The 13,071-nt window shown below is 38.3% G+C and overlaps 1 protein-coding gene across 6 annotated transcripts in view; it reads left to right on the top strand.

Annotated features, from left to right (window-relative positions):
- The window catches only part of CFAP58 (cilia and flagella associated protein 58), a 57,336-nt gene that overhangs the window by 25,158 nt on the left and 19,107 nt on the right, over positions 1 to 13,071 (top strand). For all 6 annotated transcript variants that reach the window (XR_010367534.1, XR_010367535.1, XM_064431242.1 and 3 more), the window contains exons 12-15: positions 2,955 to 3,095; positions 3,448 to 3,671; positions 5,675 to 5,786; positions 7,985 to 8,089. Coding sequence is in view for 4 of the 6 variants with exons in the window: in XM_064431242.1 (XP_064287312.1) it covers positions 2,955 to 3,095; positions 3,448 to 3,671; positions 5,675 to 5,786; positions 7,985 to 8,089 (582 nt within the window). In the remaining 2 variants the exon portion in view is untranslated. The remainder of the gene's footprint in view (positions 1 to 2,954; positions 3,096 to 3,447; positions 3,672 to 5,674; positions 5,787 to 7,984; positions 8,090 to 13,071) is intronic.

Below are 13,071 nucleotides of genomic sequence, written 5' to 3' on the forward strand. Positions count from 1 at the left end.
TACTGTTTTTAAGTGGAAATCCCATTATATTGCACAATGTTGTATTTCTATGTAACTAGCAAGCATTAGCCTTTTGGGAGTTAGGCAGTGCTTTTTAGTAGGTCCCTCTGCAGAGAAAGTTATTTTAATATTGTGGTATAAAGCAGCAAGATTCTGTCTTAAATCAAAGGAAATCTAAGCTTGATGCTCAGGTTCTTAGTGCTGCTGCACCCCATCCTTAGATAAGCTATTAGATTTGTGGTGGTATCTCAACCCAATTTGCTGTATTCTGAAAAGATTTATGGAGTTGTGTTCACAGGAGTTTTTTTTAATCTTCACTAAGCACTAGTCAAAAAATATACCAGGAAAAAATGCAAACAATACCCCCAAAAAACAAAAGTTCCCTGTCGCTTTTCAAAATGTTTTCTTTTGTCAGGTTATTGCTTTGCTGCTATGACTCCTTGAATTTTCAGCCTCTCTCAGCACATGGAGTTATGACAAGATGTCAATAGGGCTTTGTAAAAGGGTGATGAATTTGTATTCTTGTACCTGATCTGTCTCAGAGATGTTCTATCAGTGATGGAGAAGTCAAACAGCACCTCATTTCCTGTGTGCAGCTTTCTGCCTTAACTAGTCCCCAATTCTGTCTCATCACCTCAGAACTGTCTGCCATTTACTTGACAAACATATGATTGCTGCATGGTTTACCCACTCAATTATTCACCAGCAGGTTTGTCCATACACTGACATGACATTACTGACTTGCTTCAGGGCATTGTGGTCTTCTACCTGAGTGTCACTGCTGAGTGCTAAACTAGAAGAAAATTCAGAGGCAGCTGATTGTCACAGGCACAAAAGAACCCAATTATTTGTGTTGCAAGCCAGCATCAATTTGTCCTGTTTGCACTGATGTGAAGGAACTAAGAAACCTGTTCCTGGGAAATAAGTTTAAAGAATGTGCTAAATCACAGAGGACTGGGATTCATAGGAATGAGGTTATACAGACATGCTCACCTCAGATGGCATAAAGGCCTTAAAAATATGCAATCATGGTAAATTCAAGCTCTGTTAATGCTGTGGCTTCAGTTAGCCTTCATGCAAGGCTGCAGGTTAGAGTTGTTAGACAAAGGATCTGAATATTGGAAAAAAAAAATCTGTCTGTGGCCCTCAAGATTGGAGCTGCTGGCAAGTCAAGTGATTTGTATAATTTTGTAGATGTTTATGCATATTTTTTCTGGAAATCTGTATATGAAATCTGACTTGTTATTTCAGCATTCTGTGTTTAATCCCAGTTATAACTTGCTTAGAACTCCTGCTTTCCTCCTACCTCTAGTATAGCATACCAATAAAAGTATCACTTGCACTAATATTTCAGAATCTAAACAAGAATTTAGTTTGAGTTTGGTTTGAGATATTGGTGTAGGTCCCATGTATGTTATTTTTTCTTGCTGACTGTTCTTCAGTTCTTACAAATTCTCTGAACTGACTTCAGGTGAGCTGTGCTGATTTACAGCAGTTTCAGACGTGACCATTTTTCTGCTTGCACAGTGAATGTGTTTATTAATTTCCTCTTCTCTTACCTGATGTATACAGATCCTCATGCTGTGGTTCTGGGCATATTTAATCTAACTGAAAATCCTTGTGTGGCTTTAAGTATTTATGTTCCTTGCTATACAAGGCAGTTCAGATTTATTTCAACTGAGTGTGTTCCAGTGAGATTTGTTTATATGAATGTTTGCTGACCACATTTAATGCCACTTCTTGTTTACAATTCATATTTTTCTGACATAAGGAGACCATAGAATTGTGATCTATTAAAAAAAATATTATCAGCAATGCTGAACACAAGAGCAGTTTTACATTTGTGGGCAGCTTTTGTACAGTGTTTATTGAATTTCAGGATGAAGTGACTTGCATTTTTATTCAGCTGATGAATATCTGACACTGACTAAGAGAGCTATGTCTTACACATATAGCAAAATGAGAATTTTATTAAAGAAAATAAGAATGGAACAAGCTATTTTATTATTATGATGGAACTGCTTGTCTTAAATCAATGTTTTTGCAGGTGCACCCTTCAACACAGCCTCAGTCTTTCAGCATTAGATGATGCTTATTTTGAACATCATTCTTTATAAGGGTCAGAGTTGTGGTGAAGTCTTTGAGTTGAGGCTTGAAAGTTTTGATAGCTATGAAAATGAGCTGTAGTCAGCTAGTTCCACCTTGCCTCTGACTGCCTAGCAGTGATAAAAACTTCTAATAATCCAGGATGACCCTATTATTTTTTATCTACATACATGCCTTAAATTGCAGATTTTGTGACAGTGGGATAGAATGACTGGGCAGATTCCAGCATTAATTTGTGTTGGTGCTGGGCAGTTGATGTATCAGTGCATTGCTCCTCCTTGCTTTGGGACAGCCTCTCTTTTCACAGTCTTCCTCATTTATACATCCACTAAACAAAGTGCTGCGGCCCTTAAATCTTGCTGTTCCCTTCCTGGTTGCCACCAATTCTTTTACTCCAGTCTGAAGCCTTTCTTGAGTTGATGCTGCTTTGTACTATACAGCAGAGATTGTTGCCCTTTTCAGCAGGGTGAACTGTTCTTTCTCACATCCCAGACTGACTATGAATAATAACTCCATTGAAAAACTTTCTAAATATGTGCTGTGTAATTTAAAAAAATATGAAATAAGGTATCTCTGAATTACAAATTGAACCATTGTCATGGATAAAAATACTTTCACATTTCTATTGTGTATAAGACAATTACATTAAAATAGTATTTATAGTATTTCTTTATGGGTCTTCATGCTTGCTTATCTTGGTGATTAGTTTTCAAAAACTAACAAAATGTGTACCTCTCAGGAAGGTAAAATAATGTATTAAATATTTGTAGGTAACTCTTAATTGTAGGTTTCTGTAATGGGATGTTATTAATTAACAGTTGCTCACCTATATTCTTTATCTCCATCAGGCTGAGCTGCTTAAGATGACAAAACAGGCTCACGAAGCCAAAGCCTATATTGACAATCAGGAGGCAGAAGAGAAGAGACTCCTAAAAATCATTTCTGAAGCTGATGCAGAGAGACTGAAGCAGAAGAAGGAATTTGACAAGGTTGGAATCCCTAATCTGAGTTTTCAAATACTCTGCGTTCCATTCCCTCATTTGCCCACTGTATTTTTAAGATGGAGATTCTTAGCTACTGTGAATGTAAGAGTACTGAAGCTTTGTAATGCCATTAAAACAAAAATGTTAAGATACTGAAGTGAACGAAATCTGTAGTTTGTACTATTCAGGTGATTGAACCCTTATTGGGGAAATTATTAGGTTCTTGCCGTATTTCTTTAATTAATAAGAATGAAACCTCTTAACGTCCATGATTTTGACTGATACAAGCATAGTCAGGATACTCTGGGATTGTGTGAAGGAAGTGTAACTAAGTTCATGGCTTTGCCCGTGCCCACAGGTGCTCTGTGAGAGACGTGCCCTGGGGACGCAGCTCATTCACCGCAACGATGAGGTGGCGCTGCTCTACGAGAAGATCAAAATCCAGCAGGCCATCTTGAACCGGGGCGAGAGCGAGTACCGGCAGAGGGTGGAGGACATGAGGATTCTCAAGCTGGAGATCAAAAAACTCCGGCGTGAGAAGGGAATACTTGGCAAGAGCGTGGCTAATGTGCAGGAGCTCAGGTAGGAAACCCAGGTGAATGCATTTCCATAGTGACTGCAGCCATAGTTTTGTAGTTGAGACAGAAAATGTAGTTTATACATGGTAAAGACTTGTATCAACCTTGGAGAAGGGCTTTTTTTTTTTGTTTGACCTCAAACACAGACTAGATTAAATTCATTAAGCAATTTACCAACAATTAGGAAATTTGAAATATTGTAATAAGGAAAGAAGAAATCTTGGCTGAAGTTGAAATAATTTCCGTATTTCCCTTTGTACTCTGAGTTACTGCCTACAGAATAAACCTGACAGCAGCAGAAAAGGTGTTCACAGTCCAGTGAGCTCCTAACTGGTACAGTGGTACAAGGCCTAGATTAATGGAACTCCTTTTGGTTAAGCAATCCACAGAGTATGGGAGACACTTGACATATTCAGAACAAAATCTTGTTTTTCAGAGCTCTCTTCTTCTAGATTTAGATGCAGATCTTGTGATCTATGAGAAAGTTTTAGTTAAATTTTCATTGAAGGCTTTGTTGCTTTAAAACAGCAATTTAATAGCCCAAACCTGACTTATCTCTTCCTTCTCCTTAATGCTTCCTTTCTTGCTTACCCCTCATGTATTTGAAGTATATTCTTTCCTGATGGGAAACTGGATGTTTTCTAAGAATCAGTCTTGATTTGTAAGAAGAAGCAGTTATGTTTTTAGCAGATAACCATTGTAGCAATTTGGTGTAGCTATCACAGTTTTGGGTGAGATCTTTACTTTATCAGTGTGATTCTGTGGCTTTCAGCAGAACAAATTAACTTCAGTCCATGGTCAGTCCCATTGACTCCAGTGGAATTATGCCAGTTTGATTTGGTGAAACAGAAAGGAGAACTGGGCACACAGCATTAGCAATTGCAGTTGTCATCGACTGACTGCAGATAGGAATGGAATTTGAACTTGCTGCCCAAATGCATTCAGCTGAAAGTCTGTTACTGTATTGAAACTCAGTGATGGTATTGAAGTGTAGTGTGCTGCATGCCATGATGGGTGGATCAATTCTTGCTAACTGCAGCAGCAATCTCATACTTTAATGAAGTCCAAAACCATCATGAAAACTGCCTGTCGAAAAGATTCCATTTATCACTTGTGCTGCTAATTAGCTTTCCCGATTTGCCAATTGGAAATGTGAGGTTTTTTTCCCTTCTCCATAACCTTGTCCAACCTCACAGTTAAAAAAAGACCTTTTTCTCTCTAGTGAGCTAAAGGCAATTCTGAGCTCAGCAGGAAAAGATTCAGTGGTGGAGGAGGCACATCTCAATCCTTCACCCCCTTTTGACATTGGAGAATTGAGAGGATCCCATCACTAAGGTGATAAGTGTCAGATAATTACAAAATGCGCCTTTTTTCCTGCTCTTAAACCCCCTATCCCCACCATAAAAGCCTAGTTTTTAAAGAATCTTGGTAGTGCTCAATTAATTTTAAATTCAGCAACAAGTCACCTCTGAAATTCCTTGAGGAGGTGTTACAAAAGAAATCAAAGTTCAGTCCTCTTAGGAACGGTGTCCATCATACTTAGGTCCTAGAGTGTGCTTTATTTGATGGATTGTGTGAGCCATGTAGATTAAAAACCTTTCAAACACAACTTGTTAGATTCAACACGGGAGTAACTGGATATGACCCATGACTGATTTGTAGGTTTATGAACTAACTGTCCTTCTGGCCTTAATGTACATGGGAAGATGTGAAGAGTGAGCTCCAGCAGTCTGTGGAGTAGATTCCCTGGGAGCCTCTTTTCTGAGCCATTTTTAATGAAGCAAGTAAAGAGGTCCAAGTGTGTTATTTTATGGTTCCACCTGTTTAGTGGTATTGTGTTGATATGTTTTGCCACCACAATATTGCTGCAGTGGCCAAGTGCCTCTTTGTGCTTTCCCGAGCACCATAGTGCATGGGAGACTCATTTGTTAATGTCCACATTAGTGCCTTGGTCATGTTGAAGTATTTTTGGTGTGTTTTTTCTTTTTATTTTATGCTGGTCTTCAGATGGGAGTTTAATCACATGCAGAAGGAACTGTTAAAGGAACAGACTCGGTGCAAAATTTTGGAAGAAGAACTGCAGAAGCCCTTGCAAGTTCACAGATGGAGAAAATTAGAGGTGATGTGTGAGAATTTTGTGTTTCCAAAGCCCCTATTATCACATCAGTGACCCAGCAAAAGCTATTTCATTTACTGTTATGCAAATGATGTGGAGAGACTGGGCAGACTGAAATTTCCATAGTACTGATGGAATCCTTACCTGCTGAATGCTTTCCTTGCACAATGCAATCAGTGTTATTTTTGTGGCAGTTTCTCAATGAAAAATTGCAGGGGGATTTGTAAAGAGACAGTGAAGTGCTAAAGGGAATAAGAATGCATTAGGTGAATTTAGAAGGGGGTAATTCCTTAACATGGATGGTGAGAAATAGATAGGGGAAAGATGCAATTTTACCCTCACTGAGCAGAGAGATGTATATGGGAATGTATATGTGAAGAAAGCCAGTAATTGAAGGGCTAATAGAATAGGTGGATTGGAGAATGGACAGATATGAAGTCAGAAGGTAAATTACATCTGAGAATAAAACAGAGAGTCCTCCACATAAACAGTGGTGGACTCACAAATACAGTAATTCCAGGTAATGTGAGTTCAACTGCTTTACATAAACAGCAAATCTAAGTTTTCACATGATTTGAACCTGCTAAGTGAAGAGGAAAAATAAAAAATCCATCAAGCATAGATGAAATATATGAACATCAGTTGGCATCACTGGATATTTTTGATGTAAGTCAGTGCCATCTGAGATTCCTCAGTTGCATGGATCTCTGATCTGATGCCAGCCTGGGTTGCTTAGCTTGTCTAATATTGAGTGATAATGTGCTCTGTCCCTGCAGAAGCAGAGCTGAATATTTTGACTGTGCTTACTAGCATGATAGTGAATTTCTGATCTTTCCATGCTGAGCTTAAAGTTGGATGGTGTGATTAGCTTTTGTTATGGAAGGGAGATATAATGCAGGATGCTGAACTAGGTTAAATACATCTAGGTATAAACTCTAGCAGCACTTTATAACAAAGGAAAATCACGCCAGTCAAAACATCCAGTGATGGGAAAATGAATGTATGAAGAGCCTGGTAATGGGAAATCATGTCTTTCCATTCTAGGTAACTGGTTTGTATTTGGAACACAGAAAGGCCAGCAGATGGCAAGATCCATATGAAATAATCCTGATGGGGTTTTGGTTCAATTCCTAATGAACAAACACTCTCATATCACTACAGTAGTCACAAATTGGCACTGTGCTTGGGTAGTGCTATAAAAAAAGTCAAGGACTGAGTGGATCATGAGGACTGGTCTACTTTTTAGCCTGGTTTCTCAGGAGATATGTTGTGTTGTGAGCACTGCATGTGTATCTGTGTCAGTGTCCTAGTTATGCTTGAATTGATTAGTCAATTTAGATAAAATCAGACAAAAGATTAAGAACAATGAGATACTGAGTTCCTTATAAGCTCAAGCAAATATAAGAGAGCTGGACTTTATTGGAGCCTTTACTGCAGTGTGAGTTTAATCCTTATGAGACACCCCACAAGAGAGGAAAAGCCAGATGGAAGGGAGCTGTTAAGAGTCCCTGAGTGAGGAAAAGTTGCAGTCAGAGTTTGCCCTTCAATGCAAGATCCAACAAGAAGATACAAATTCTGAGAGAGTAAGCTGGGCTGGCTCCTCCTTACAAAATTATTTCTTTGCTCCAGCTTCAATCTGTGGCAAAAGAATGAAAAGGAAGGGATGGAGAGACAGACATCTACTAGCTTCTGTTCTTATGGGCTGTGTTGGTAGAGGGCAACAGTACAGTGCAAACGCTCTGTCACCATTTTAAGCATTTAATTCCATTGAAGAATGGGATTTCACATGTATGGACACTTTAGAACCCCATAATAATTCATCAGTGTACCCCCAAATTTATTCCTCTTAAATTCTCTACCTGTTTAAAGACTAAAATGCAGTTAGTTTTTCTTTTTTTTTTAATAGAAAAATAATCTCCTTAAAAACTAAATTGGCACTGTTTGAAATTCTTGAACAACAGGAAGTACTTGCACTGCTCTTAATTTGTCAGTGGACAGGTCCAGTTGCTGCTAAAATAGTTCCAAGACTGCTTGGATACATGCAGTTTTTAAAAAAATACCTGAATGTGTCCTCTCCTAGCCCCCCTTTTATACTTGTTACATTTGAACACTGAGATATGGTTTTAATTTGCAAAAAAGAAACAGTAACTTATTAACTTATTATAATGTATAATTTTTGAGACACCTTTGCTCTTTCCTAGGCCAGTGACCCCACTACCTATGAACTGATTCTGAAAGTTCAGAGACTACAGAAGCGACTTATCAGCAAGACAGGTGAAGTGATAGAGAAAGAATTTCTCCTTCAGGTACTGCAGCATCATTATTTTGTTGCATCTCAATAATATATTTGACTTACTCTGCATTTTCTGTCTACTGACATGTGCTTCCTGAATGTTATTTAGATGCAGACTTTGGATTTCTTTTGCATGCCCTTTAGGTAGCTTTAGATGGCAGCACTGACTCACTGGAAGAGAACAAAAAGCATCAGATTAGTTGATTTTTATATTCTGGTTACCTATACCTGGTCATCTCTGGAAAATACAGTTAAAGGTTGGCTTTAGTTTATTCATGTTATAGATTAGTCTTCAGGTCAGTCTTAGACTATTTGAAAGGTTTTTCTGTGTCATTTTAAACAAGTATGCTATGACAAGAACATGAAGGAAAATTCCTGATTGATTCCATTTGTGCTTAGCTTGGCTTTTGACAGGAGGAATCCTAAAGAGTTCGTGTGATTTAGATATGCTGCTTGGTGGGGCATGTTTGATTTCAAGGTTTTTGTGCTGAACTTTGCAAAAAAATTTTCTTTGTGATAGCTTATCTTTTTTTTAAACTGTATCAGATGTTCCTTAACCCCAGTGATAACAGTAAGATTTATGCTGCAGAACGAAGGAGAGACTGCATTCCTATAGTGCAAATGTTGCTATCAAATATAACAAAGGAGGACTCCAGAGGCTTCTGGCTTTAACCAGAGGCGTTAATCTGGTCTCTGTGGTGACTGTAGTGCTAGCTACAGATTACCAGCCATAGGTATGATTTTAACATCTTAAATATCCAAATAGTCCTGATGCCTGTGTTGATTATCACTCACTGGAGAGTAAAATGTGACCTGAATCTCCCTCTGTCTTGAGAAGAAGCTCAACAGATCTTATCAAAACAGGGTTTGTCTCTATTGTTTCATGGGCAAACATTGATCTGAAATTTCATTCGAGTGTAATTTTTGGTGTATTATTCCTCTGCTTGGAAAAATGTGATCTTTATTTCACTGACAGCACTTTAGTGCTATGCAACAGTTAGCGTAAAATGTAGCAAAAATAGCTCCCAATTTACTGTGCTTTGCACATGCACAAAACAAATTCTGTTAGATTTTAGATATTCTCTATTGCATATCTGGCCTTATCCTTAGTATGCTCCCATTTTGCTATTATTTTCAGCTGAAGAACTGAGATATAGAGGTATTAAGTTTCCTGCACAAGAAAATCTTTGAAATAGTAGGTATTTGAGGTTACATTACTGTACTAGCCATTGGTATAATCTTTCTGTCTCTGCAATGGTCCTTCTATGGCAACTCTGTGATGTTTTTATTATTTTTCTAGATTTAAGACAGGGTTTGGCTATATAAAATCTAATTATTATTGCTAGAATTGCTAATGAGTTCCTTTGTGTTCTTAATTCAGGCACCAATTTCCTGTGTAACAGTGCTGAAATGAAGGTTTCCCTTGGAGAAATAATAGTGAAGGCCAAAAATACTATGCTCCACATTGTGTTCTGGGATTTAACATCAATGTTTCTGAGCTCTTTTCTGTTTTTCCACAGTGTTTTGAGTCCTCCACCATGACTGAAAAAGGGCTCTTTCATAGCAGGATGTGGGTATGAGGAGGTAACCAGAGATGGAGGACAACCCCCAGCTTGTTCCCTTGGAGGGCTCTTAGTGCTACTGATTAGCTCACTGGCACAATTATCACAAATTAAGGGTACTAGCCGAGCTGCTTCTGCTGAGTTCTGGATAACCTGGTACAAGGCATTTCATTATTCTTTGGACTGGTTTTCCTTGGTATGATGGTAGCATCTCTTTTCTAAAATTATACCCTAATACTCACCAAAACAAACCCCTCACTAATAACTTACTAAACTGATGTTACCAAATTCCAAACTGCTGTTGTGAGGGAGCAAGCCCAAGGAACACTTCCAGCAGTAGGAAACAAACAGAACAATAACATCAGCTTTCTGGAGAGAGCTGAGTTTCACACACCAGGAGGGTGGCTTCACTAGACCACCTTCTGGGCAGTTTGAAAGATTTGAAGTGTATTTGAAGTATTTGAAAGGTAGTGTAGGATTTGATCCTGACTGAAATTTAGAATTATGGGAAACAGCAGTAATTTAGCTCTAATTTCAGGAATTTTAAATTTTGTTCCCTCAATATAATTTGTAAGTTGAGAGTGCTCTTCTCTCTTTTCTCCTTAAAAAAAAAAAAAAAAAATCCTGGTAAGCCCTTCATGCTTAAAGGCATTCAGCATCTTTTTAATATGGGTCTCTCCTGAAGTCAGCTCAGCTCAGTTCAGTCACTGCTCATTTGCAGGAGTGGGGGAATTGCTGATGACTGGCCTGTGCCTACTTGGCAGAACATCCCCCATACTCAGAGTTGGAGCCTGCAGACTGAAGGATACAAACTTATTAGGTCAGAGAACCACTGCTATCCCTGTGTTATGTTTGCTTGCATAAGTCACACTTCCTCAGCCCCAGTCATCTTCATTCACATCTTGCCCTGTAACAAGGGCATAGCCATTGGGTGTATCAGCTTTAAATTATCTTCATCTCTTGCCATACATAATATTTTTTTTTGTGTGTGTGTGGCCATCATTTTAGCAAATAGGATATTTGTTTAAGGTGAAGGTTGTGTCTAATGTGCATATTATGTAGCCTAAATTCCCTCACATCCTCACATCAAAGTGTATTAATGAAAGAGTACAAAACCCCTTGTCTGCTGAACACTGTGTATTAAAAACACTTTGGCGTTTAGAAATAACCCATGTGAGGAAATGGTTGAGCCCAGTGTCAGCAACCTGCAGTTTGATTTGTAGGGTGTTCACCCTGCTGCATACTCATGCAGAGCAGTAATGTTTTTATAAGGGAAAAATAATTCCATTTGTATTGTGTGCACTGTATCTCTGTCTTCCTTTTTTACTTTTTGGTAAATGGTCTTTTAAATAAAAGTGCAGGAAACAAGGTTTCAGCTGGATATATAAATGGAAATTTTCGCTAAGTAAGGATCACAGTATATAGATTCATGTAGAAAAGCATCTGCTTACTTTACCTGCTCCTGATGTGCATTTGATCATATCCTTTTTATTAGCTTTTTCATTGTTTCTAATCTGTAATTTCTTTAAAACTGAGGCAGATGTAGAAGCAAGCTACAATCCATGCTATGTGATTAAAAGAATGATTTGCTGTGTTTGAGTCAGAAAATTTAGATTGCTGACAATATGGGAAAAACCCAGATTGATTCTAAAATCTCATGCAAAAATTCACCTTAATCTCTCTTAACTGGTCATCAGGGCACATTTTTTGGATCAGACATTTGCTGAGAGATAGTGAATATGCAGCATGCTGAATGTTGGGTTTCGCTAGAACAGCTTTTCAGAGTTGAACATTTTAATAAAAATGTAAAAAGGTTTCCTCTGTTAGAGAAATTACTGAAGTATTTTCTTGTTTCTGATTTATCTGTGCCCTGTCACCACAGCATCTTGGGTTATAAGGTATCAGCTCTCATATACCAAATAAATATGGTCATCCTGGGATGCTACTTTGAAGACTAGCTGCAAAGCAGGTGGTCATACTTTCTCTTTTAATTCAGGCATTCTCACAGTTGTGAGCTGCTGTGCTGATGAAAAATGCTGTCTTAAAAAGCAGATCCAAACCCAAGGTCTTGAATACTTATGGTCAATAAAAATCCAATGGCGTTTTTTTCCAAACATAGGAAATGTTATTTCAGGGATAGCCAGTTTTCCTGAGTTGCTACCTTCCTTCTGAATTTGTGCAGATGATAGAGCATGTTTTTGGTTCTTTTCTAAACTGTTGAGTAATATTGCAGGGCTTTGTAGAGCAATATGTTGTGCATTGTCCAGGAGATCTCATGGATGGGTGAAGGTCTTTGTGAACACATGGGGGATGAATGATATGTTGTAAGGCCACAAGGAATAATTATTAATAAATAGGAGTGCTCTGCAATTCCTGACTGCAAAAATACAGTTGCTCACTTTGCATGTGGGGCAAATCCCTCTTGTAACTGAAGCTCTGTTCTGCTGTGTACTGAGCAGTGATGTGGTAAACTCGCAGTGGAAAGTATTACCTTGTTAGGATTATGATTAGTGTGGTTTTAGGAACTTATCCCATTAAAAGTGAATTATGCACTGCTTTATTTGTTTCAAATTTAGTTCTTTCTCTTCAGAGCGAACTCCTCTAATTCGATTTTATGTCTGACTGAGCAGAATTTTATTCAGCTGCATGTCTTGGAATGGATAACAGCATAAAGATTCACATTATATGTCAGTTACCTCTTTTGTCAGTCATCTCAGAAGATTGTTCATAAATGTAAAATGTAAATGTAAAAGAAAGTGCAATCTAGATGATTTGTTCAGGAAGGCAAAGGCAAATGTCTTGCGTGTAGTAGTGAAAGCATTGTTTTTCTGCACATAGGTATTGTTTGAAGTTGTCAGCAGTGAAAGCCCAGGACTGGGCAGTCAGGATGCGATGCTGTGCTGCTTGTCTTGAGCTCATAGTTCAAAGAGTGCAAGGGCAAAAGGCATGATTAGCTCATGTATCTGACTCAGAGATTACAGCCAGATAGCACCCACATGTCCTTGCATTGAGCCAAGTTTTGAGCTAAGTTTCAATCCCTGCAGAGAACTGACTGTCCCAGTGACAGAGAGTAGGAGGAATTGAAGGGATGCTGCTTTCTCCAGCCCTGTTCCAGTTCAGGTATTGTGAGATACAGGGAGGGGAGACCGAGAGACTTTCTCTGTGACCTTGGCAGACTACTTAGCTTTTGCATGCCTCCCATCAAGTAAAAAGGGAATAAAATAATTTCCATTCTTGTTCTGGTGTGTGAATGAATATATTAGAGACATGACTCAATTCAGTAGCGAAACACTCAAAATAGGCAGATGTTTTATTTTATTTGTGCTAAGTTGGTAGTAGAGCTGTTCTATCCAGTTTGAGGTGCTCGTTGCTATAGTGTCTGAACATATACATAACCATCTTTATTTCTCAAAGCTGGTACTATAGTTTCATA

Source organism: Passer domesticus, chromosome 8, assembly GCF_036417665.1.
Source record: "Passer domesticus isolate bPasDom1 chromosome 8, bPasDom1.hap1, whole genome shotgun sequence".
In the NCBI taxonomy this organism is placed as follows: Eukaryota; Metazoa; Chordata; class Aves; order Passeriformes; family Passeridae; genus Passer; species Passer domesticus.